The sequence below is a fragment of the Petromyzon marinus genome, chromosome 13 (genome assembly GCF_048934315.1).
Source record: "Petromyzon marinus isolate PM22_M1 ecotype Great Lakes invasive population chromosome 13, UKy_Petmar_22M1.pri1.0, whole genome shotgun sequence".
In the NCBI taxonomy this organism is placed as follows: Eukaryota; Metazoa; Chordata; class Hyperoartia; order Petromyzontiformes; family Petromyzontidae; genus Petromyzon; species Petromyzon marinus.
The window spans coordinates 4,898,920-4,926,526 of record NC_133679.1 but is presented as its reverse complement, the minus strand read 5'-3'; the positions used below and the strand labels follow the sequence as shown (position 1 = coordinate 4,926,526).

The 27,607-nt window shown below is 48.9% G+C and overlaps 1 protein-coding gene across 2 annotated transcripts in view; it reads right to left on the bottom strand.

Moving 5' to 3' along the window:
• Positions 1-27,607, bottom strand: part of MAMDC2 (MAM domain containing 2) — a 38,459-nt gene extending 10,852 nt beyond the window's left edge. The window contains exons 1-10 of one of the 2 annotated variants that reach the window (XM_032953193.2): positions 27,121-27,607; positions 24,892-25,290; positions 20,607-20,893; positions 14,012-14,093; positions 12,452-12,595; positions 8,448-8,563; positions 7,252-7,395; positions 2,591-2,687; positions 1,574-1,711; positions 92-396 (exon numbers count right to left, since the gene is read on the bottom strand). In XM_032953193.2, coding sequence (XP_032809084.1) covers positions 92-396; positions 1,574-1,711; positions 2,591-2,687; positions 7,252-7,395; positions 8,448-8,563; positions 12,452-12,595; positions 14,012-14,093; positions 20,607-20,893; positions 24,892-25,290; positions 27,121-27,178 — 1,770 coding nt within the window. In that variant the 5' untranslated portion in view covers positions 27,179-27,607. The remainder of the gene's footprint in view (positions 1-91; positions 397-1,573; positions 1,712-2,590; positions 2,688-7,251; positions 7,396-8,447; positions 8,564-12,451; positions 12,596-14,011; positions 14,094-20,606; positions 20,894-24,891; positions 25,291-27,120) is intronic. The other variant, XM_032953192.1, reaches the window with a different exon arrangement.

Genomic DNA, 27,607 nt, shown 5'->3' with positions numbered 1-27,607 from the left:
GAACGGACGCGTCAACCCGTGGACGTGGCGGCCGAGAGCACGACACGTCCCGTTGCTACGACGCGAGATCGGCCCGACGACCGACGCGCACCCGGTGCGGATGCGACCGCCGGACGTTGATCTCCGCCTGCAGCCAGCCGTGGTCCGGGCGTCTCGCCGAGCTCCACAGCGTCTCCTCGGCCGCCGGCGCCCCCGGCGCCGCCGGCTCGGGCCGCCCCCGCGTGGAGCGCAGCGCGGGGACGTCCCGCGCTCGCACGTGCAGGCGCGCGGCGGCGGCGCCCGTCGTTGCGCGGAAGAAGCGCAGGCAGTACTCGCGCTCGGGCGGCAGCTCCGGAGAGACGAGGCGCGCGATCGGCTCCCGTGACAGCGCCCGTCCGCTCGCCGCCGCGAAGTGACCTGCGCACGGTCCCGCGCGTGCGCGGTCGCAGACGACGACGATAAAGATTCCCCCGTGAAGCCTCGACAGACCGTTGGGGGCAAGTGCTGCTAGCGAGGGGGGTGGGTGGCCAGCACCACGTGGTGGCAATGGTTATTGAATGCTCCAGGTATTCATTTGAGGCTCAGTCGACCTTGGGGAGGGCCAGGACTTGGGTCTCACGAGTGCACTCACGCGCACGCGCGCAGCCAGCATTCTCAAAAATCAAAGTGATGTTCGGCTCAAATCCGCATTAGGTCGCCGCTCGTCTCTTGTCTACAGCCCTCAGCCAGTTGCGGAAATTCTACATTCCTATGACGGTGGGAGAGTCTCTCCATTTGACAACCTCTGTTGACGTCCCCCCACAAAGTGGTACTCGTTGACCGACCCTGGAAAAATCATAAGGCTGAGTCAACCCCCAACCAGGATTTGAACTCGCAACCTTGTGACCACGAGCTCTACAGCTGAGCCACCTGGCCACAGTGAGTTATACGAGCCGTGGCGCTGCTGATTAAAAACACGGAAATGAGGTGTAAGGGGGGGGGGGAGTGTACTCGAGATTCTGTGGTTCGTGCAAATGCAGTATTAGTGGTTGTGTTAGGCCAACTACACCAAGTGGTACCTACACAGAGTATGAGCAGGCCAGGCAGGTCACTGAGCCAACATCACTGAGTTCCTAGGTTGGAATCCAGACAGCCACTCACGATTAAACCAGGTTCTCTGGTGTTAAAAACCCAGCCAACCAATGACATCTTTACAAGGCATAATGGTGCACTGTCTGGTCGTGGCCAATTGAAATGCTGCCAGAAGTACTTGCATAACATCGTCATCATCAGTCCTGATTTAATGCACCGTTCCCTATGAGCGTTCACGACGGAAGGGGTAAAGATTAATCATCCCGTTACATGAAAGTCGGTATCACCACTGCCACCCATAGGGAAGATGACAGGGAAAATGTACAATATAATTTGAATGTATTTAATTTTTCTAGGGATGGAGACAGTCTATCATGAGCAGAGGCACGGAGGAAGGTCTTGGGCCTGGAATTTAAGAGAATCACGAAGTCGACAGCACGGAATGGCTGGGTGGGGGAGGGCAGTACAACAGGGCAAGAATCACGTGTTTTTTTATATTTCACATGCGGCACGATGGTTTCACCATAGCCCGTCGTGTGGTCTCCCTGTGGCGTGGTGTAAGGCGAGCCCGAGCTGAACTTCCAGCGAGAGTTCCCCGGCTGTTGCTTCCAGTAGCAGAAGCCGTTCTCGAAATCGCAGTCCGTCATCTGCTTCAGGAAGCCTGTGCAGCCGTCAGCAGAGCAGAGGCGTGGACAGAGGGCAGCACCACAACGCTAAACGGTCCCGGTTCCACGCGCACCACCCGGTCTGGAGTGAAAATAGTCGAGCATGAAAATAAGGGCCAATCAGACAAGATGTATATTAATGCGGACAGCTGAGAAAAATGTCCAGTTCCTACATTAGCTTCTGGGAAGAAAATTAGTTCAATACGTTAACAATAAATCATGATCTCTGTACTGTACTGTTAAACGAAATTGCACCAGAATACAATGCAAGCAATTCGATCGATATTGCCACTACATTTGCATTCAAATAAATCGCGAGCGACTTCAAAGCAAAATGTTTCCAAATGCAGAATAGATTTCGTGCATGAGACTGGCTTGATTTGTTAGAAAGCACTAACGCAGATGAACTTGAATGCATTACATTTTTTTGTGTAATTTTAAAATCACCTCCATGTGCAGTTCACAAGGCGGCTAACTGAAAGGGCCGTCCTTGGCCACGGCATGGAAAAAGTCCTCAGTTGCTGGTGGAGCCGGATTGACAACGACGATCAGCTCATGTTGGAGACCCATGACCGAAAGGATGGCCTCTAATGACGAGCCAATACTAACGTGCAGATGGCTATAGAAGCCTTGCTAAACCATCTGACATACAACCATTCGTGAATGCGATATAGGATGAAAGCCTCTGCATGCCGTGTCAGTCGTGGGGGTTGTTTGACCATACTTCACCGAGGTGGTCAACGCAGATGCCTATCTCCTCGGGATCCTCATTGGTAAAGCTCTTACTAAACTACGCTGTGCACAATGGTCCCCTTCTAAGCCTTAATCCAGCACCAGAGTGTATTTTGCTCAGCAAAGAAAGGTCGTGGTCTTGCCTTGCTTCTCTTCTTCGCAGGGACCCGGATGGAAGGACACGTCGTCCAGAGCGACGAAGCCTTTGGACGTGCCCAGGACGGTCCCCTCGAACACGACCTGTGGCAAAGCAGGGCCCGAGTTAGCGAGCAATAAGCGCGTGAATGCACTGAGAGGAGTATTCTTCAGCCTCTCCCCCTCGCACGAAAGAAGGGCCCCCTGCCAGAAATGTTTGCCCGGTACGTAAATGTTCTTCATCTGTAGGGCAGTGTATTGAGAAATGTGTTGAGTTTTTGTCATAAATTAAGGAACGCTTCACAGGGAGGTTAACAACTCGTCCCGCCACAAGAAATTAGGAATTTCCACACCGGCAGTGACATGGCCCATCTGTAGCACATTCGACGCTTGTTGCAGAGGTTCTGGTTACCCACAAACATACGCGGCCATCTACTTCACACTGGACGTATGCCGGCGTCATGGTCAAAATTTGCCTGGCAGGACCGTCCTGAAAAAAGTAGTCATGAGGCTCGGCGAGGCTTTCCTGGGTAAACAGGCGTGATAACAAAACAAATCAGGGCCTCTAGGGGCATTGGGTACCAGCCCATTGCATGTTGAACGGGGAGATGTTTAGATGTGTTTGCCTTTGACGACATTATACTCAATTTAAAACAAACACAAAGTTAAGCAATGAAAAGCACGCATTGTTTTTCCGTATCAATTTCAACGGTGGAAGAGCCGTGCGTTTTCCATCTGTAATTCACCGCAGTACCTGCCCCGTCTTCAACAGAGAGACTGGGTAGAATTTATATTTTTAAATATTACTCTACCCCAAGATGAAAGTTGATGTCCCCAAAAAGTTTTGACATTGTGGCTCTCCTTTAAAGATGCTGCCTCAGAAGCACCAAAAACAACAACAACAAAAATCCACGAGCCAGGGCCAAGCAGTGAAGAAAAACTCCTACCAGGTGAGAGCTGGCAGCCCTGAGCCCACGTGAGATGAGCTCTCGATAACAGTGGTTCTGTTCCTAAGCGACACAGCACTTTCTGACATCATCTTTGAGGAATGTCAGGGACATTTACGTAGCATTACTACGATCCACGGTGCGTGAGATGTTTAATACCTTGCCCGGTATGCAGGAGGTCGTGGGTTCGATTCCGACCCTGACGTCTGCATATTTGGAGTTTGCGTGTCTCTCTCCCCGTGGTTGTGTGGATTTTTCTCCGTATCCCCCGGGTTTATCCCTCCACGTTTAGAAACATGCGTTTAGTGTATTTGGTTGCCATAAATTTCCACATGATGAGCCCCTTCGTTGAGCTATCATTTGTGGCCAGTTTGCTTCTGAAAAAGATCTATATAGCTCAGCGGGCATTACCTGTTAAAATAAATAAAAACATAGTTTAGCTTAGTTTTCATGGCCAATCATTGAAAATAATGGAAAGACCACCCCCCTTCCACAATAGGAATGTGGAATTTCCTCTAATGACTCTGGGTCTCAAACAGGAGTGGGTGCAGCTCCGTTCCTTGTGTGTGCATGGAGGCGTTTGGATCGGTTTGACTTTGACAATGTTCTGTTCAATTTATAAACAAACTAAATTAGCAAAAGCTAAACAATAAAAAATAAAATATTTGCACGTCATTTTTCTGGATCAACAAACCCTGGCAAGGACAAGACGGTTAAATGAACGTGAACAAAAAAAACTCAACACATTCGGCAATAACATCGCCTTAAAAATGAAACACATGTGAAAGGTGACGTCGTTACGGCTAAGAAAAAGGACCGTTACCCGATATGTCACCTGTGATATAAATATATATTTGTTTACTGTTTAGATCACAGTGTCATTGACGAATGTGTTGTGTTTTATCGTTAATGGTGCTTGAGCCAACGCAGCATCACCAAACAATTTGTCGAACGAGGGTTAAATAGTTTAACCTTGCAGGAACCCAATTAGAATATAAACCTGTGGGGTCGTGGGGACGGAGTGGAAGGGATGCATTGTGGAAAGGGTTGCCAACCAGAGGTGTGCAACGATCGGAAATTGTAACGAAGATCAGAGAGCAACTGCGCCAATAAAGCCATGGCGTCGGCTTCCAGCCAGGGCTTGGTGACTCATGTGGATATATTACACTCCTGTGTCTGCTGGGCTGTAAGGTGGCCAAGAGAGAGCGGTGTAATAAACGGAGCAATGAACCAATCTGTGCGGACCTTGTGACTGCTATCCCCTCAAATGCAAAACATCTTTCTCCAGATACACTTTTTGTTGTTAATGAAATGTAAAAAAAAAATCAATCCTTGAAAAGCAATTGGCAAAATGGCCCAATGTAATAGCCTCCTGTAAAAATAAGTATCGAATCTAATTGAGGCATTTCTTGATAAATAATGATCACTCGATATTGATAACCTCATAAGGTTGCAACATCATAAACATAGCACGGACTAATAATTGCACGTAATAATTATAATTAGATTTGTCAACAATTTTTTTGAACATCAGCCTCAATTTCCAGTCCAGCCGAAAAGCCTCAAATTGAGACTTTGAATAACCTTCTACGTGACTTTACCGAAAGAACCAAGAATATGTACTCACATGTGTCAAGAGTGTTTCTCTCAAACTTCATTAACCTGCTGGGATTATGGCTCACAATATTCAACCCGTGCCAGTCGGTGACGGCGGTTGGGAGAGAGAGAGAGGGAGGGAGGGGTGAGGAGGCCCGAGAAGGCGAGGAATTTGCCTGTGCTGGAATGCAGGCCCAATCCATCATCCTGGCACAGCCCATTGCCTCCAGGTGGTCTGAGGAGCATGGCAACCACACATGTGGCAGGGCTAGGCAGGTAGACAATGACGTGAGGGCTAGGTGCAGGCACCAACAAGTTGATTGTCCCAAGGAATGTAAGGTTACTCGAATAATGTCTGGTATGGGGCGAAGTTGGAAGTCACGAGTTAAAATCTCAGCCGAGGGATGACTAAGCCTACCGTATCCGTGGGGTCAATGAAAACAAGTACAACGTTGTGCCAGGGTCAACAGAGATCGTTCAATGGATAAAGTTCCTCAAACCGCGTCCGATTGAAGTTTGGCAGATGCGGCTATTTCCAATCACAAACGGATAAGAACGGGTCACACTGTGGTGTGAATGCGATCTGTTCATCAGAACATACACTTCGCTATCAACCCGGCGACCAGAGCTTGACTCCCGGTCACTGTCGAACGTCAATGGCGAGTGATATCTCAAATGGTCCTGAGTCCCCCCCCATCCCCACTCTAAACTTCACCAACCTGCACTGGCCAGAGTCGTGAAATTTGGCCCAACAAGCCCAGGCCTGACTGACAGTATGGGGGAGTCCTTCGCCAAGTAGATTGACACTTATATATATGTTCTGAAGATTCAATTATAAATGGTAATGCGCCAAGAGAACAGGCATTCATTCTAGATTTGAAGTTTTCGTGACTGGAAGGATCCATACTCTTTGGTTCTTTCGGTAAAGTCACATAGGTAAAAAATAAATAAAAATTTAAATAAAATAAAACAAAAATGAAAACAACTAAATTAAATCACGACGTTTCGGAGGCAACACAAGCTTCCTTCATCAGGTGTAAAAAGCACAGCAAAATTAGTGTAGAGAGAGCTATTTGTGATGAGAGATTAATGATATAGGGTAAGAGGATGGGGGAGGAGCCAGGGAGGACGGACGCAGGGTGGGGGGGGGGGGAGCCAGGATGGTAAAGCTGCTCCTGCTATTGCTCCTGTACCACGGATGGGGAGGGGGGGACGCGTGGTACAGGAGCAATAGCAGGAGCAGCTTTACCATCCTGGCTCCCCCCCCCCCCCTCCCTGGCTCCTCCCCCCTCCTCTTACCCTATATAATTAATCTCTCATCACAAATAGCTCTCTCTACAGTCATTTTGCTGTGCTTTTTACACCTGATGAAGGAAGCTCGTGTTGCCTCCGAAACGTCGTGATTTAATTTAGTTTTAATTTTGTTTCATTTTATTAAGTAATTAATTAATTTAGTTTTACCTATGTGACTTTACCGAAAGAACCAAAGAACAGGCATTCAATTGCGTAAAGACTTTCACATTGCCCTTCAATTAGCCAGGGAAGCCTCAACTGAATCTCAAGACTTTATTCAGGTTTCCTGCATGGGACACTCAGCCAATTCTGTCTTAAATTGTTATAAGCATCGACAATAACAGGACTGCTCAGATAAAGACACACAACCAGTGCATAGGAATAGCGCTCAAATCTGCACAGACTGCCCAGTAATCTGCTTGCTGTGCTATGACTTACTTACCACCTTACAGCCATGCAGACAGGTTTCTAGTACATATCCCAATGTCTGAACGATGATACAATCCGCCCTCCAGAGCAGTGGTTGCAGGTGCCCAAATAATTTCTGAGATACGTTGGCTGCGTTACAGAGAACGCAGCTAGAAAATACGTTACCACCACTGGCTTACATCCCAGGGATGTGAAGAATTGAAATGTTGACTCTCGGAGAAGGGGCATTTATCGTTACAAATGAGGCGTTACTCCTCTTCCCTCGATCGTACGGCCTCGAACGCTTTGCTCGCGAATAAACGTTGACAATCCCGAAGCGATCGCCGATCCCTTGCCCCGGCCCAACGGCCAGATTGATTGAGCGACGGGCGACCGCTGGCGACCGTCGCGAAGGCGCGAGTTGCCTGGAAGGGGTGCGTCATCTCCAGATGCGTCGACGCCGCCTCCCAGCTGCCCAGGGTCGAACCGGCCCAGCGCCACAGCTCGTGGACGTAGCCGCCAGCTTCTTGCGCCCGCACCATGAGGCCATCCTCACCGCCGCCCTCCACCTGCACGGGACGTCAACACGAGTTCTGGGCTGGCCCCCTGGGAGCGTTTCAGATGTCGGTCGCCACCGACGTTAGCCGTGGCCGTAAATAAAAATCAGGTCCCCTGGGTTCGGAGGGTAATTGGCAAACTACTGCGCCAATGCTAAACATTTTTTGTTAAATTATTACCAATTCTAAAAGGGAATTACGACACTGATACAATTTGTCGAATCGCTGGGAAGGGAATAATTGTTCTCTCTCTACAATAAACGCTGACTTGGCTGGTACTCGCCGGGTGGCACCATGGAGCTTGCACACAACAGCAGGGGTGAGCGGAGTGAAGTGCCGCCACCCTCCCCCCCACTGTGTGGAACAAAGGTTACATCTTGACTTAAAGCTTTAGTGACTGCAGGAATTCATATTCTTTGAGTCTTTCGGTAAAGTCACGAAGATAGGTTCAAAGAAATAATTTTTACAAAAACTACGACGTTGCGTGACTTTACCGAGAGACCCAAAGAATATGAATTCCTGCAGTCACGAAAGCTTGGAAGTCAAAATTTATCCTTGATTGTCAAGTCAGGTGATGACGATCGCTTGTGTTGCGATCGAAACGTTGTAGTTTTTATAAAAAAAATTTACCTACCCACGTGACTTTACCAAAAGACCCAAAGATTAATCAGGATAACATTGGGGAGGGGGGAGTCGGGGGGAAGCGGGGGGGGGGGGTTTACAGCAGCGCTGTAGTATCAGAGGGGCTGGGGGGGATGAGGCCCCCTGCTGAAGGCTCAGCCACCCGAAACATTCCCACGGTCAAATCAAAATGTGTCGGTGCAATAACTAACACCAGTGGCAGCCTATCGTCACATACACAGAGCTAGCGGAATGCACGATGTACAAAAAGGAGATCATACCTGTACTCATTCTATGAAGCGTTTAACATTTGTTAAAGCTTAACATTGACTGTGTCGTGGCCCCCTTAAGTTTGCATAAACCCCCCCCCCGGCCCCCTCCCCCATTTAAACAAAAGGTCACGCTACACGTGGCTGGCTAACTGTGACCCTCATGGCCCTTGCCTGGTAGTGAAAGCGAAGGCAGCCCGGTAGAGGGTCGGTCACCATCGGGGAAGCGAGGCGCGCCGTGCCTCCGAGCCCTCGCGTGCCGTGCCAATTCACGAGCAGGTAGTGGTGACCTGCACAAAAAAGACATGGACGAAGTTTTCTCCGCATAGCCAGAACAGGCCGTTGGGGTCAAGTGCTGTTGGCGAGCGCCTACAAGAGGCCCGCCACGGCAACACGAGGGGGCCGGTGGCCAGCTCTCCCCTGTGGCGACGTTTACAAACCGCACTAGGGGAGGCCGAGGATCGGTTTAGATAATCGTCACTGGTGTTGGTGGTAGCCGTGAGCGGGAATTGAACCGGGGTCGCTGGGGTTCGTCGCACAGCGCGCTAATGACAGTGCCACACACACACACATCCCACACGCTCAAGTCACTCCGATTGCCCTCCGTTCTAGTGCAGGCACAAATGCTACAACAACAACAACAACCGCGCTTGTCCTGTACAAAATAACAGCTGCGACTGCGTCGGCCGCATGACCTCATCCCTGAATGTGCAGAAATCCACTGCTACATCCCAGGCAATGAGTCACTCCATATAATTTGTGATATGAAAAAAAGGAAATGTGTGTAATCTGAGACACAATATCAAATAATGCATGACGAGATATTAAAACAGGCAAGCGTGGCATTGTGGGTAAACCCATAACATCCTGCACGTTCTTTCGAACCTGATAGCCAACGGCGTGTTTTGTGTTTCAAATTTTCAGTGTTTTTTCGTTTCCCACTTGCTACATCAAAAAAAACTACATAAGCAACAAACGAAAATTATTTGTTGCACAATGCAACATCTCACGATGCAGGTTTATACATGAAACTATAATTAGAATTTTTCCTATGTCTGCAGCACAACAATAACTGGTTTGTTTCCTATTAAATTGTGTTTTGTTTAACTTAACTTACATAAGACTCGGCAAAAAATGTAAAATAAAGTAAATTTACAGCCAAATAAAATTCCCGCTGTAAAAATGTTCTTTGTCAAAGTCATATTCCAAGTGCAGCCTCTGGAACTAGTTGGCAATTGGACAAATAAGGTAATATATCGTAAACAGCTCAATGTGATCAGTCTCCTTAATCTTAATGAAATCTGGAAGGGACTTTGCTGACAACCGTGATAAATTTGATGTCACTCCGATTTAAAATGCCAAATTACACATGGGAAAAAACACACACACACACATACAATAACCAACAACAGCAAAAACACGCACGAAAGATCGCCGTACAACCCACAAAGACTGCTAGGGCAAAGTGCTGTTGGTGAGCACCTATTAAATCCGGCACGGCATACAAGGGGATGTGGACAACCAGCAGCGTGGTTGGCCACCTACGTATCTCTCCCCGGTGCTAGTGAGGCCAAGTAGCAGTTCAGATATCACTCATCACTTCTGTGAGCAACTGGCAGTGAGTCAAACTCAAGCCGCCAAGTATGAAGCGCATTGCACGAAGCACTGCACCGCCAATCCCCGTGTATGCAACTAAAAAAATGTAAGCACCCATTTAACGTTACAGACTGTTGGGGCAAATTTCTATGAGTTAGCGCTGATCAAAGGCGGCACAGCGAGCAAGATACCATGTGCACACAATTACCCCATCACGTTTCCCTCCCTACCACCCATCAGGTACTCATGTTATACTGGTTGGTCTAGAGAAGGCTATGTTCGTATTCATATTTTCAGAGTCCAGTTTCTAATCATAGACAAGTAGGGGGCAGGAGGTGATGCCCCCCCCCCCTCTGTTTTGAGATTTCTAAAATTGCTACGTTATTGGTGTTAGAAGAGAAAATACATTAAATGTTTTTTTTTTATTATTAATGTAGGGCTCCATGTTAAAATCTTGAAATTTTCGGACTGCCTTTCCCCCTGGAAAGTGTCGAGATCCGCTTACGTTTCCACTTGGTGTTGTGGTGCAGTGCACGGGCAACTAAACCGGCACTCACCGTCACAACCACTCACGCAAACCGATCATGAAGTGACAATGCTTTCTGTTTACCAAGCCACAGTGCTGTCGGTGATGAGGCACAGCCAACATCAAACGGCCGTCAGTTGAAAACACAGAGAAAAATCACATCAAGTAGATAAGGCGCCGAGGCGCCTGCGAAGAGTGTTTATAAATCAGCGTGATGATGGGGTGAGCGGCGTGAGACTGAGGCTCCACTCTCAGCTCGGAGGGACAGACGACGATAACGAATCATCGCGTGGGCAGGCAGACGGCTCTGCAGGTCACCGTGTCAAAGCTCCGGCCCCCGAGTCGCGGGCAACTCCGGGAGGCGAATCCTGTGTGGTAATCATGCCCAGCCGTGAAAGCAGTTTAAAAATAACTCGAAACTTCTCCCCCCCACCCCCGACCCCCCAAATGATATAACCGTTGTTAGATTGAAAGGCTCTGCGTCTCGGATAGTATTATTTTTTGTCCAGATTCAGGATGTTTTGCTCATCAGAAATGAGTGCTGCAGGTAAGTGATGCATTTGACGGGGGCGTATTTTTTTGACGTTGAACCTTTGCCTGCTTCACGTTGCCCCCGGTGCTTGTTTTTCATTCGCTTACTGACGACGCCAGATAACTCTGATATTAAAATGGTTTAAAATCCCATCGCTGAAAGGGGGGGGGGGGGGGAAGAAGCACTTGTGAGAGCAGCTCACCATGTTGTTACCCGCGGTCTCAAGAACAGATCCTTGCACTGGCTCCTACTTACCTCTCCCTTCTCATCTCACGCCAACCCCCCCCAACCACCCCTGCCATGTGTCCATGTGTCCTCCACACCAGCAAACCAACCAAGGCCTTCTGTTGAAACCTCGAGAAAACCTCCGCTCAATGGGAGGTCAGTAGATTCCCTCTACTGCTCCCTTCGTCCAGAATGTCCTCTCTGGCCACACCACAGGCTCTCGCTTGATGCTCTCCTCTGCCTATGATGGACTCATTCTCTCCATGATGGACCCGTTCTCTACATGATGGACTCATTCTCTACATGATGGACTCGTTCTCTACATGATGGACTCATTCTCTCCATGATGGACTCGTTCTCTACATGATGGACTCATTCTCTCCATGCTGGACTCATTCTCTCCATGATGGACTCGTTCTCTACATGATGGACTCATTCTCTCCATGCTGGACTCATTCTCTCCATGCTGGACTTATTCTCTCCATGCTGGACTCATTCTCATCTGCACTGCATCGGAGTTCGTTTCTCTCCTGCCTCTCACAACCTCCATAGAACCCCCCCCCCCTCTTCCCCCAGCCTGCCAAAAGAGTGTTGCTGATACTGTGAAACACTGCTGTAGCAACCACAACCCTGCAGACGAGACTCGAGAAGGTGAAACGAGTCCACGGTTTGCCTGCTGGTAACATATGCTGGGAGGAAAATTATTTTCCCGTGCGGCAATTGGCCAATGGACTTAACGTAGCAAAACGCTTTGATTTGGAATAATTCGCATAACTAAGTGTCTAGACGCCCTATGACCAGACTTTTGGAAAGCTGAGCAGGATTGAGCATGGATAGTGCTCGGATGGGTGAACCCCAACGTATAAAACAGGTGTTATAGGCTGCAGCAGAATCCATCATTTTACTGTACCAAGCTGCATCGTCTATGCTTCCCTTGTTTTCACCAAGCCACACGCCGACCGGCGATATGACGCATGGTCAAAGTAACCTCCACGACCCCGCGCAGCAGGGAGAGAGTTGGTACCTAATAGCTGATTAAAAACAACAAAAACAGGGCTGTGCACGTCCGTGTCTCTAGAGGAATTGCGAACCCGAATTGTATTGTGCGGTGGTATCGGTGACGTGCACTGACGGAGCGGATGGCCCGCGTCCATGGAGGACGGATCGACAGGGAATGTCGATCCGACGGCCGTGGCGGCAGGGCAGGCCGCCCGGTCAGCTTTTCTCCCGGGATCGCCCCCCCCCTGTCTTGGCGGTAGCTTTTACGTTCGTGACTTGCGGTCCGAGTGAGCCGCTCACCCTGCTGGCTCAGGAAGCTGTCGTGGTCCAGGGGTCGGTTGTAAGGCGCCGGGTAGCGTCGCCCGCCCCCTCGCATGGCCCACGACGCCTCCTCCTCCGCCTCGTTCTCATAGCCGCACAGGTGCTCCTCCTCGAAGCCGCACGCTGCACTCGCACGGTGGAGGCGGTGGACAGCGACGCGCGACAATTACCGCTGACGGGCCTCAAGCACGCCGATCGTACGGCACGTCGAGTGTGGAGACGTATAAAACGCAACTATTTATATTTTACCCGGTAAGGCCCACTGAGCTATGTGGCTCTGTTACAGAAGAGACCCTGGCCACAAATGATAGCTCAACGAAGTGGCCTGTCATGTGGAAATGTACAGCAAGCCAAATAGTCTAAACGCACGTTGATTCTAAATGTGAAGGGGATTAACCGGAGGACCCGGAGAAAAAATCCACACGACTACAGGGAGAGAGACATGCAAACTCCAATTATAGAGGAGTCAGAGTTGGGATCGAATCCACAACCTCCTGTATACCAGGTGAGGTAGTAGACATCTGGCCACCGTGGCACCATATACGTGAGCACAAAGAAATGCATGGGAAGTGCAAATATGTAAACAAAAAATACATATACAGCTGAAAATGTGTATTACAAAACACTTTATACCTAAATCTTGACTTAAAGCTTTCGTGACTGCAGGAATTCATACTCTTTGGGTCTTTTGGTAAAGTCACGTAGATGGCATTTTTTTTTTTAAATCACAACGTTGTGATCGCAGCAGTTCGCCTGCTGTATTTTTGACCTGAAGACGATTGCTTGTGTTGCGATTGAAACGTCGTGACTTTATTAAAAATGTACCGAAAGACCCAAAGTGCACTCTATACCTACCTGAATAAGAGATACATACAAATATATGTACGCATAAATAGGTAGGTGTCATACATGCTAACGACTCACAAGGATTTCTCCGTGTAGCCTATAATATACTGTTGGGGCAAGTGCTGTTAGTGAGCACATCATAGGGTAAACACGGTGCTCAGAAATCACAATCGGGTCCTCGAGTTTGCAGCGCAGCGTGCTAACCACTGCGCCACCACTCCCCAGACATAACGACAACGATGCCCTGCATGGCCCAACAACAGACTTAGTTTGGGCCAGTGCTGTACGTGAGAGCGCACACTTGCACAAACGACAACACCACCCTCCACAGGCTACTCGAACCGGCGATCAAGAACAGAATGGCCCCGTGACATCACGGCAATATCACCCCTGCCATTTTTGACTACGCTCAAGAAAATGCCGTGTCAGAAGTAAACGTCTCGGTGTGCGAAAGCCAGGAGCTATGGGGGGTAGAGAGGAAGCAGCACAAACGAGACTTGGGGGGTAGGGGAGGGCACAGGAAAGCTGGGTCACTCATGGATAGGGTGAAGGGGCGGGGGGGGGGGGTAAACTGCAGCACTTATACAGAACACGACAGGAGACACGGACAATCACAACCACATGTGTGGCCAGAAGCGCTGGTGGGGGGTGGAGGGGGTGCTGTGTAAAGCGAGCAGCAGGGGCGAGTCTCACCCAGGCAGAACCTGTCCGAGAGGCTGATCTCCTCTATCGCCACCACCACAGCTCCCTCGCTCAGCGTAGCCTCGAACACCAGCTGTGGGAGCAAGGAGGCGGTGAAGGAGACGGCGCGTGTCACGTGGCGTGCTGCACCGCCTGTCAGCCGGTGACACGGAGGCGAGGTTGGTGGACCACGGGAGAGACATGGCCATTGTTTTAAAGCACATGTGCACCAGGACGGCCGGAGGTTTGCTATTTATTAGCGGTAGTAAGGCAAGTAGGTTCTTCACCATTTTTTTAAAACCCATTCAAAAACTAAATGTTAAAGTACCTCTCTGCTCCGGTGGGGGGGGGGGGGGGAGTAGTGGTGCTTTGTAAACCCAGTGACTTGCGTTCGATTCCCAGTCACGGTTTAACATTAGCAACGAGTGATATCCGACCCGGTCCCTGGGCGAACACTTTGCAAGGGCTGGTATGGAACAAGAGAAGTTCAACGTACGTACATACAAGCCAGCAGTCGATTAACAAAGTGGTGGAATTTCTTTTTTTAATGAACCTCCACGCTCAAACAATTGTGGAGCTTCATCACCACTCGCGGTCCTGAGCCACTGGTGGAAATCCTAAATCTCCTCTTTTGCAGACCCATATCTCAATAGGTCAACCACTGCCGAGTTCCCATCACGTGCAGTCTGAGGTATGTGAATGTTTTATTGGTTCTTTCGGTAAAGTCACGTAGATAGAAAACAAAATAAAAATAACAGAAATAAAATAAAATAAAAAATAATGAGCAAAAAATCCACGACGTTTCGATCGCAACACAAGCGGTCTTCATTTTTATTTAATTTAATTATCTGTTATTTTAATTTTATTTTCTATCTACGTGACTTTACCGAAAGAACCAAGAATATGAATTCCTGCAGTCACGAAAGATTAAAAGTATGTAAATGTGCTATTAAAATTCATCCTGGAGGGACGGTGGACTGAGCTGGACATCAAATCATAATCTCACAAGCGGCGACATTGTTGCTCAACCAGTAATTACAAAGTGCCCTTGTGCGCACACAATCGTTTGCCTTTGATTATCTCCACCCCTACGAAGGACGGAAATGCCACATTCCTACGGCAGTGCTTGGTCACTCCGTAGGACGCCCACTGCTGACGATGCGGTTATTGCCAGCTGAGCAGTCTTGACTGAAACCGACGTAGAAAAAACACGTCTCACTGTCCCCAGACGATTAAAAAAAAACACAGAAACGTGCATTGAAACACAACGCTAATGCGCACGCACTTCAGCGGAGTGTTACGCGGATTTCAGTGTTATGTCTTCAGTCGGCATGGGACACGTTGGCAGCCTTCCACGGCGCTACCAATGTCTGCAGGCTCCCGTGCCACTGCCGAACCAGCGCAGACAGCGGCGACATCTGCAGCGGCGGTAACTCCACGTGGAGCCCGGCCAGCCCGGTGCCTTAAATCACCCTTTCGATCAATAACCGCCAAAATGGCAGACAGACGTTCTGCTCTATCCCACCCCCGTGTAGCCTATAGAGATTGTTGAAGCTGCTTTTTGTGCTAAGTTTGTTGCCCTTCCCCCGCACCTCCGATTAGCACGGTTGGCTACGTACGTTGCGAAAGAAGTTCAGCTCATACCCGTTCTGCTCCTCTTACCGTCACTGCACCGGCCCACTGGGCAAACGGGAATTCGTCCGTCGAGTTCGTCCTAGCTGCCGGCCGATTGAAATTGAGTTGAGATTTCGAGTTGATCAGAGACTGTGATGGCTCAATGGTGAAGGCAAATCGCTGAGTTGTCCCGGTCAATGCCTGCTGCTTGCCTCACCCACAGCTCCTACATTGACAGGGGCTTGGGTCTGCCAACCTGGATGGAAACGTTGTTTAAGCGCATTGCTGAAATCGGTGACAGCTGCCCACTGTGCTGGTGTCGAATTGCGGCGGTGGTTGGAGTTGGTGGGAAGCCTCAAGCCAACACAATTATGAACTTATAACAAGAGTCATGCTATTCTTGTTTTTATTTTGGGGGGGGGGGGGGGTGGGTGAGAGTACTTGCTGAATTCACAAACCCAATCTTTGGAGACTGACACGGTGACGCATGCTGTAAATAAAAGACAAAGATCCCCCGTGTAGCCTTCACAGACTGTTGGGGCAAGTGCTGTTAGCGAGCAGCTATGAACGCTGGCTCGGCACCACCGCCTTTGTCTCCCCAGTGGCGATGTTTACTCCACACCAGGTACTCATTTGCGGCTGAGTCGACCTAGGGGAGGCCCAGGACCGCTTCAGATAATCGTCACCGGTGTTGGCTAACCGCAACACTGCCGCTCCCCACAAAGTGATAACCACTGGTACACATCTCCACACACAACCACGCATTCACACACACACACACTGAATCAGTTCTAGTATTTGGCTGTAGTTAAAGAATTTAGCTAAATTGCAGAAGGGTGAAATAAACAACAGCTGTACCTTGTTAAACATGTTAACTACATGCCTGCATGTACGGTACAATGCAACATTTTTCCCGACAAAAAAAAAATCTGTGGGAGTCAGTTTCCAGACACTCATTGTGTGATCCGGCCAGAAGTCACTGAGCTGGGTGACTACACTGAGGATACCAGTGAAACTCGAGACGATGAATGTGTGCAAATGTGACAGCTGACACTTTCCTGGGCTCATAGAATGCATGCTATGGTTTCACTGCTTTGCACATGACATCCGATGACAGCATCTGAGAAACGTTTGAATAAACATGCAGTTTTCCTCGTAAAAAAAATGTATTTCTTTAAAAAATTGTATGAGCTACCAACATAGAAAGAAAGAAAGAGAAAAAAAGGCTAGACACGCAGGGACATAATGTACATACAAAAGACTAGGATCCCCCATGTAGCCTAGATAGATTGTTGAGACAGGTGTTGTTAGTGAGCGCCTATTAAGGGCTGACACGGTGCACAAGGGAGTGGTTTTGCCAACTCCATGCCCGGCCGCCTTTGTCTCCCCAGTGGCGATGTTTACACACCGCACCGAGTACTCATTTAAGGCTGAGTCTACCTCGAGGAGGCCCAGCAGTGCGCTAACCGCTGAGCTGCCGATTTGAATGATCTTTTCACAATTCGCATTTTTATTCCAGTTCAGCACAGCGTCTTGTGAGGCGATCCCATTGGGATAAATCCTCGAATTGGAATTGTATCGCAATCGAATGATTCACAACACACGTGGCCGTTCAAAGTCGGGCCTCTACGATGCAAGTGTTCATAATCCTGGGGGTGGTGGTGGGAGTGCCTGGAGACGCGATGCCCACTGTTAATTCATTGAGAATGCAGTGCAGGTATGTTGCGAGTGAGCATTCATGGAGTTTCCATGCACATGTATTACAGGAAATTGCTATAAATACGACATATGCTTGTTATTTTTTTTAAATACTCTACGCTGGTGTACATGCAATGCATAATGTGCAGCATGTGGAAGGGGAATATGCTTCAGGGCGTACATACATCCATGATAGAGGTTTTTTTGGGTTAGATCGCGTATAAATATATAAATGTGTCGTTAAAACCCTCCACCACCCGACACAGCCAACTAGTAAGGGTTGTCATGTAAACAGAACGTGGCCAATTCGTCACTAGTACAGCACACCGGTGTGTTGGAGAGCCAAGCCACAACATTTACAATCTGAGTACGACGTTTCGCCAGTAATTACAACTAGCTTCATCAGGCGACAGCCAGATTTGGTCGCGAAAGCCTACGTGTTAAACGTACGTACATACAACTAGTACATATGCACAGCCCTTTTGTCAATCCACTGCTGGATGAGGGCTGCCCCACGCCATGCCAGCCAAGGGGGTAAGCTCACGATAACGTCACCACACTGGTAAGCCCGAGTTGGTGATGGCTGGGGACATGGACGCTGGAGCATAGAAGAACCGTACAACAGTGGATCCTGGTGCGCTCGCTCCTTTGCTCTCCCACAGGTATCTGGCTGTGCTTGGTGGCTGCCCAAACACGCCCTATCCCAGGCCCAACCTGCTTAGCTTCTGAGATCCGAAGACATTGTGCACATGTGGTCATTGGCATATACGTGCATAAGTTTGACGCGTATATATATTTTATTTTTTCGAACCAGACCACAGTCCAATACGTTCATGCATCTGGGGAATAAATAAAGAACGATGATGGATAGCGCTTGCTTGGTACAGCCAGACAAGCGTTCCAGCGCTCTTGACACTGCTGAAACCTTCGGTCGTCACGGAAGATCCAGAAAAACAACGACATTCATGCCAGAGAGAGTTCAATTTGCTGCATTACCCACGCTGAGGATTCAACGGGCGGAAAGAGCTGTGGCGCCGTGGTTAGCGCACGGCGCGGTGAAACGGCGACCCGAGTTCGAATCCCTGGCTTAGGGTTGGCATCAGTGGCAGCTGATATCTGACCCGGTTCTGACCAGCCCTTCTTCGTTAACCCGCACTGACCAGCGTGAAGCATGGTCAAATAACCCCGATGATTGACACTTGTGTCGGCGGTGGGGGGGGGGGACACTTCATACCAGCAGTGGGCAAAAGGGTCATGCATGAAAACACGGACCCTGTCTCAACAAATACACGCAACTATTTTTATTTTTAGCAACTTCTATCATCCGGTAGGTGCCCAGGCTCTTACACTAAGGGTATAGAACTAGTAGGCGGTGCTCACTAAATTTAGCGAGACTAAACCACGCCAATGCGGACGCAAGTGCACGTGTTTACGTTTTTCTCATTGCCGGCGTTATTAATCACACGCAGCAGGAGCCGGTCATCGCTTGCGTCTCGAGTGTCTGGCGTGGAAATTGCATGGGCCGCGGCGTCGCAAATCTGAAGGCTTGCTCCTTCGGAGAGGTTTCCTGAGCATCTGTTCTTGCTTAAACGTGAAAGGGGCGACTGACTGGCGCTGCCGTGAGCGTTCATCGCAAGGGGAAGTTGCCCGAGCCGTCATGCACAGCCCTGGCCGGGACCTCTCGAGCCACAAGGCTCTGGGGCTGAGCGGCAAGAAGTAAGTTGTTTTTCTGGGTTAGATCGCATAAATATATAAACCCGCAAACACCCAACACAGCCAATTAGTAAGGTTTGTCACGTAAACAGAACGTGGCCAATTCGTTACTAGTACAGCACACCGGTGTGTTGTAGACCAAAGCCACAACATTTACAATCTGAGTACAACGTTTCGCCAGTAATTACAACCAGCATCATCAATCGGCAGCCAGATTTGTTGATGATATTGGTCGCGAAAGCCAACGTGTTAAACTGAGGAAGAACGGTGTTGGGTTTTCCCTGTTCCAATCTCCATTGTACCCCCTGCCCCCCTCTCACCCGAAGACCTCTACCGTGCGGTAACTTCTGTACCATCAAAGACTTCCCAAGAAATCGAGCCTAACGGCTTATCGGGCCCTTTCTGCTGAAATAAATAAACACAATTACAAAAAAATAAACACATTTGCAAATACATAATCGCATTTTATACACTCACATACCATTCACACCATAGCATACTGATATTCTATACACTCACATACCATTCACACCATAGCATACTGGTATTCTATATACTCACATACCATTCACACCATAGCATACTGGTATTCTATACACTCACATACCATTCACACCATAGCATACTGGCATTCGTGAAAGAAAGAATCACGGTCATGAAGAGTGTAAACCAGACAAACACCTAAACTGTTGTTTACTTCATTGCATATCATCAGTAGAGAGTGGCCTTGGCATTGTGTGATTCCTAAGCCAACTGCACAGTGTCAGCTTGCAAGGTCAAATCGCTTCCCATCGTCTGCATGCTGAGTAATACACTCGTCACGTCGTGTCCACGATCATCATTCATGCATGTGTTGGACTGGATGAACTCCTGTTAGGAATCATCAGCATAGCAGGAGGACAGCGCCGTTCTCTTTCAGACAGTGCCGCTGTCTTTCACTGCACTCGTTTTTTCGGTTGTGCCGAACAACTCTCCAATGCGTTTTCGGATTTTGCAAAGTGCTGCTCATCGTGATGTCTGAAGTTTAGCTGCACATGCTGGGAGCTTCTTCAAGAGCCCATGTCCTGAACAAGTTCCTGGCGCATGAATTCGGTTTCAGAAGAAACTCTCAGGACACGGAGCGAACCGTCGGACATAATTTGACGATTCACTCTAGATTGAAAACTCATTTCTTTAGAACTGCTTTTGTGTTTATTTTGTTGTCCTTCCCCCGCACCTCCGATCAGTATGGTTGGCTACATACGGTGCAAAAAAGTTCAACATGAATACATACATCTTGCGCATATAAAAGTTTAGCCAATAAACAAGGTTACATAATGTTATGCTATAAACTTTTGTGTGCCTGCCAATAGTGAGTTTTTTTTACATGCATTTTAAGTCGTTTTGGCCCACTGTTGCTTACTGTGAAGTCCAATGCCTTCCCCGCACCTTCAATTTGCACGGTGGGCTACATACGGCGCAACAGAAGTTCGACACAACAGCATACGTACACTTTGAGCATCACGCAGCACGACCTGAAAACGCATCGGAGAGCAGCACGCGCCGACGCTGTGCCGAAGCCGCCCGGCTCGCCGACTCTTACCTGGAAGGGCTCATCAAAGGGGCCCACGTCGAACGCCCCGAAGCGCCAGCCCTCGTCGTTCCCGTCCCCCCGGGCGGCGCTCGTCCACACGACGGCGGCGGCGGCACCGTCGCCCGCGACGAGGGCACCGCGGGCGAGGGCTCGCGCCGCCAGGCCCGCACGGGGACCGCCGCTCACGCGGTAAACCAGCTCCACGCACGCACGCCTGCCCGCCGCCAGCGGCGGGCTCAACAGGCGCGACGCGGGAGCCTCCGTCGGCACGGACTTGCCCACCGACATGACGCCGTCTATGGGGGGGGGGGGGGGGGGCACGCACCGAGAGAGCTTGCGGGAGGAGACGTCAGGCTGCCACCCGTCCCAGGTGGGTTTTTTTGTTCGAGGATTGAACTCGCTTTTGGAAGGAGCTGTCCTGGAAAAATCTGTGAAGTCTTCCCAGGACGTTCAATAATCCCGGTTTGTTGTCAGTTGCGTAATGATACGCCGCGCTCACAACGATTCACGCACATGCCGTCTCCACTCTTCATAGCTCATCGGATTCCTCCAGCGTACATATTCTGATTCTGTAATTGTGAGATATTCCTTTCCAATGATATGTCCTGGTTTTTTTTGTGCCTCAGAAGTGGCACGCTCAGTGGAACTGTCAGATAAAAAAAAAGTAAAGACAGTGTACCCCTCTGTCAAGAGAGAGAGAGAGGAAAAAATGGCAGTGCCTGAATCTGCACACCTGAATCGGCAGCCCTGAGTCAGCGGTGGAAATTGCACATTCTCATGGCAGGGACGAAGCTCTGATGACCTCCACAAACGGCATGCTCATTCCATAGGCTAGAGAGGGATAATGGGCGACGCCAACCTCTGGCCAAGAGTTTGAATCTCTATCCTTCCGATGGCGAATTGAGGCACCTAACCACGGTGCCACTGGGCTGGGCAACAAGCCCTGTCAGTCTGAGGCGTATGCAGGCTTAGGACTGGGCCACCAAATTCCCGGGCATTCGGCTAGAAATCAACGACACCTGTGCTCATGCATGGTGGTCGCCCAGTAGCTCAATGAGAGTGGGGGCATGGGGGGTGCCTTCCCCCCCCCCCCCCCCACTGGTGGCCAAAGCTACGAGTTGGGGCCCCCTTGACAACCACCAAGAGATACGGTTTCAACAACAACAGTGTAAAATAACTTATTAACTTATTTAAAACGCGGTTTACAGTGACATTTTATCAGAATGCTTATCATTTACGTTCCACGTTTTGTTTTAATTTAATTAGAGCAGTTTTGGGGGCCCATCTGACCGATTGTTGCACCCACTGAGCTGATAATATAGTTACGACGCAACTTTGGTCGCCCATACAAGAGATATGCAGGTTTCACCCTGGCGAGATCCGGGTGAATTGGTCATATTTGGTAAAGTGGTGTGTGCGCTTTTATTCCCGGAAGTTTTGCGTGAGCATAATGTGGGCTTACAAAATGTCTATACGCACGTACTAAACTAAAACTAAACTTTGTATTCGACCAGGTAAGGCGCACTAAGCTATGTACAGTCGCTCTTGTTCAGAATGGACCTGGGCCCAAATGATAGGCTCAACGAAGTGGCTCATCATCATCGTTTGGAAATTTATAGGCACAGCCAAATACTCTAAACACGTGTTTCTAAATGTGGAGGGGAAAAACCGGCGGACCCAGAGAATGTTTATTTTAAGCAATTAAACAGCCTTTGCAGATGCTGTTGGGTGTGTGTATGTATGAACATGTGTGTAAACATCGCCACTGGGGAGACAAAGGCGGCCGGGCGTGGTGCTGGCCACCCACCCCCTCATGTACCGTTCCCGGCCTTCATAGGTGCTCGCTAACAGCACTTGCCCCTACAGCCTGTTAAGGCTATACGGGGGATATTTGTATTTGTATGAACATGTGCGCGTTCTTTTCTGTACGCGTGTGCGCGTGTCCAAACCAGGCATTGCAGAGTTGTGCTGGCACACACAAGCAGAGGCAATCGCATGCATTGACACACAGAAACAGATGTCCATACGGCCCCGCAGACTGCTGAAGCAAGTGCTGTTAAGTAGGCATCTAAATCAGCTGAGCATGGCACATAACACAGTGGTATGGCGAACACGTATGGGGCCGTCAGTCCATAAATGACGTCACGCGATTTTGGAAGATTTTTGACCCCCCCCCCCTCGTCACACGGCGTCACAAAAAGTCAGACCCCCCCTCAAATATGACGTCACAAAGCTCTGCCCCCCCCCCTTCCAAAACCATATTTCCATTTTTAAAATAAAACATGCTTAAAATCGCTTTAAACTATTGTCATTGTAGTGCGCATTTAATGTGGCGTTGCATTCTGATGTTGTAGGAGTGTTGTTATAACAATTCTATATTTATTTAAAGTTGCGCATTTTGATGCGACGTCACATTTCTCACCCCCCCCCCTCCTCGTCACACATCGTCACAAATGTCTGACCCCCCCCTCCCCCAGGTGCGTGACGTCATTTATGGACTGCCCCAAATCTTTATCCGATTCTGAAGATTCATGAATACTCAATAACGAATTGGACATAGGGGCGATGCATAACGATGCAGGGAATAAACCTGAGACTGGCAACAAAGCCGCGCTTACCAAGGAGGAGGTCCGCTCAAATATTAATGCAGATCCAGAAACCTGATTTGTGTGCTGCCCTCTATTGGCCACCTTGGATCTCTACAGGAAGTGGCATTGGACGTTTTAGTCATACGATGTCCGTCAATGCGTGATCCACCAACCCCATTTTTTGTTAAAGTAGCCGGTTTGCACGCATGTGCCACCACGACCATCAACGTTAAAAACAATTTGAACCGTGACAAAATAATGAATTACCATCGCTTTGTCAATCCAATGCTTGAACGGCACCCCATTCCGTGTTGGTCACATGGGTTCCGTGACGACACTTCACCGTGTTGGTCTGGTGGTCACGAGGGGTTGTTGAAGGGGGCTCCTAGGAACGTTTCAAATATCCCTCACCGCTGATGTTAGCCGTGGCTGGGAATTGAACTCAGGCCACCAGGTTCAGAGTGCGGGGTATTATCGCCTTCACTTCTGCTCAAGGCCCCCCCCCCGCCCCCATTGCTGAGGGACTACTTTTTTATTGTGGGTTTTTTTGCTTTTATTATTTTCAATTTATTATTTTTTTATTTCTCATTATTTTAATTGTATTATGATTTAATTTTTTTGTTTTCTATTTACGTGACTTTATCGAAAGAACCAAGAATAGGGCTACTCTGCGTTAGCTTGGTATGGCCTGGGACTGTTTTGTTTTTTGCTGCCTTGCCCAATCTTGATCAATCAGACTTATATAATGAATGAATTAACGTATTATTTAGTGACTTGCCTACCGTGTTCTCCATTGTGCACTCCTATCGTTTTGTGTTTGTGTTGTTTGCTGTTGTAACTCGCTGAACCGTCCATACTGGACATCTCTGAAAAAAGAGCTTCATAGCTCATCGGATTCCTCCAGCAGTCTAAATAAAATAGACTGACAATGAAAAGAACATAAATGGAATTCCCTGTCAAGCGAGCGTTCGTTGTCTTTTTCCCACTGGCGAGCGAGAGGTGAATTTACTTACTCACTATGTGTCAGAATAAACAAGGCGTTTTAATTGACGTACACGTTCAGCGTTCAGAGTGGCGGCTGAATTTGACCGCTTTGGCAAATGCGCTTGGAGATGCGTCGAATGTTTATTAATCGTATCGAAAATGTATAATGAAAGTCCACGGAATTCTCTTGCGCCGCTCTCTCCAGAAAGAGACGCTATATCATTCGTTTTCACTGGGCCATTCTGCACCAACGCAACAATGAGTGCAGCATTAAATCAATTCGACAAGTTACAATTATTTACCGGGGAAATCCTCTCTGAGTCATAATACTTTTTCACGAGGATCCCGCGTTGGGGATGTTTTTGCCATCCCATGAATGAGTGTTCGACATGTGGGAGGAAACTGGAAAACCCAGATAAAACCCATGCATACTGGGGGATAACACTCAACACTGCCATCTCCTGGCCACCTTGCAGCTCCACGCATACACCACCTTGCGAGGAGCCCTGGTGAGTTACTGATCAACCCGATCATGCTTAATTTCTCTTTGTGTCTGTTTCACTTGGTCGGTCGAGGCAAACGGGCAAAAACGCCAAACACTCATCGGTGGAATCGGCCGAGGATCCCAATGCAATGACCCCTTCGCACAAAATCCTTGAGACTCAGGTGAGGTCGCTCCCCCAGGTGAAGAAATAGAACAAATCCGCTGCCAGTCGACTCACCGCTCCAAACCCACTGGAACTCCCCGGATCTGTCGTTTGTGAATCCGCAGGTGCCGCGCTTGAAGCGGCAGGACGGGGATTCTCTCCAGGAGCGAGTGCCGTTGTCTGCCGGCCGCGTCCCGGTTCCGGCCTGTCTGCCCTTGTGCCGTCTCCTGGCAGCAGCGCCCGCGGGGTGCCCGACCCTCTCGCGCCGGCCGCCTCCCGGGGCGCTTCTCTCAACCGCGAGGCCGCCCTCCGTGCCGGAGCCGGGCTCTCGGTCCGACCCCGCCATGCCGGGCTGAGCGTGGCCGGATCCCGTGTCCGCATGGAGCTGTTCGGCGGGCCCTCGGTTCAGCAGAAGACGAGGGCGCCACGTGACGCTGACGCTGCTGCGTCGCCGAGGGCCCGGCCCGGCCGCATCTGTCAACGGGGGGTGGTGGGGGGGTTGAAACAAGAGACGGATTTAGAAAGTGGATTTAGAAACCTGATCGAGGTTTGGGTGGTAGGGTGGTCTTGAAATTGCAAGGGTTTTTTTTGTTTTATAGGGCCATATATTAATAGTGACGAATGTACATTCTGGAGAAAAAAATACGAATATTATGTTAATATTTGGGGTTTCAAGGGGAGAGGGGGGTGGGGGAGGGGCGGTTCGGGATGATTGCTACCATCGCCCTTCCAGTAGGTCCCGCCACTGGGATGAAAAGCCACACAGCAACATCGCCCCCGACTGGCATAATATATTTATTAATTACGAAGGTGTTGGTAAGTGGCTTTTTGCGAGTTCTGCATACATTTACTGACACTTTAAACGCGCACCGTGGACTTATAGATGCTTAATAAGAAGCGGGAATTCGGTGTCTAATTTATTTAAACCAAATCTGAGTCCACTGAGATTCACGGGAATGAATTACCCCTTGTATTATGTTGGTATGTTGAACTTTAATAAAGAATTAAAGCTTTCGTGACTGCATAAATTACTCATTGTTTTTTTTCGGTAAAGTCACGTATGTAAAAATACCATAAAATCACATTAAAACAAATCAATCACTATGTGATTTTATGGTATTTCTACATACGTGACTTTACCGAAAAAACCAATGAGTATGTTGAACTTTATTTTGCACCGTACGAAGCCAACCGTGCTAATCGGAGGTGCGGGGGAAGGACAACAAACTGAACACAAAAAAGCATATTACAGATACTCAAATGATGGACTTTACATTGCACTATAAACTCTGTGACCTGAGTTTGATTCCTGGCCATGGCAAACCATCAGTGGTGAATGTTTTCCAAACTAAGGCTGTGCCCACGCCCACTTGACCAAACTGCACTGACCAATGTGATGAAGTATCACCGACATCGCGTGGAGAAGGCTTCATCAGCAATGTATTGACAAAGGGCTGTGGACTATTGATGTATAACTCTTCCGAAGAATCTGCCACCACCAACAAAGATGCTGCTCAATGTTTACTCGAGGGCATTGGGCCGCTTCCATTCGTTTTAGGCTTTTAGCATCACACTCTTTAAAAAGTACCCATAAAATTGAGTTTTGAACATATTATATGGTATTTAATTTCAGGTGCATTAAGAAAAACCTCTGGATGCAAAACGTTGTCGGCCAACACTTAAAAATAATCTCAACAATGTGGTCCTCCAATTTTGGGACGGCCAAAGAAATGTACATTTTTCAGTTTACATTTTTAATAGACTTTAATATATTTATAGCTAATTTGATCTCTCCAGACCTTCTAGAACATCGTCATAATTCACATCACTCTGTAACTCACAACCGCCTAGAAATGTCAAGATATTTCAAGATCTCATGAAGCATTTGTTGATAATGATGATGAATGTGGTAAAGTATTGTCAGGCTGGGCTTCCACGGTTTTGCCAATAAAGTTCCTGACAAGTTGAATCAAGATGTCGCATGTGGTTGCGATACATTTTCTAAAAACGCAGGATTCGAGTGACAACGCAGCTGTTTTTGAAACTAACATCGTGGGGTCTTTAACATCCGCCTCACAAAAGGAAATGAACTCTGGCTAATTTACCACTGGAACGGTTGGCAGCTTTAAGAATAAAACCCGGAAGCCTATGCCCGCACAACATTGACCAAGGAGCGAATGCATTGACCATCGCTAATCGGCCAACAGTTGCTCGTGCGGGTCACCTTAATTCAATTCACGCGCAGCGCACACGCGAAAGAGCCGCTCGCTTGACGTTGGAGCATCGTTTACAAAACGTACTCACGTGACACACAGAAGCAGCAGCAACAGCCCAGCAACAGGAGCAGCAGGGGGATGCTCATGATGCCACGTGTCGAGCTGCCCTCCTGCTGCCCCCTCTCGCCCCCACACGGCTCCGACCTAGGTTCACCTCCTGCTACTGCAGCGCGAAGCTCCCAACAACACCCAAACGCAGCCTCGGGGCTAACGCGGTGGCCCCGCTTGAGAGAGAGAGACCGCCTTGCTGAAGTGGGAGTGTTTCAAACAGACACTTCTCACGCACTCTCGGACACAACACCGTTCTGTTTGCGATCCCTCCTCTCTGCAGCTGCTGAACGTTAAAGTCCCAGTGGGGCTCCTCTTGCCAAGCCTCGGGTGTGCAAAGCGACGCTGGAGGTACGAATGGAGTGGAAGTCAAACGGAGTGCATAGCTCTCTCCCTCTCTCTCTCTCGGTGAGACTCACACTCTGTGTGTGTCTCTGCAACTCAGCTGGTTCTTAAAAATGAAGCTG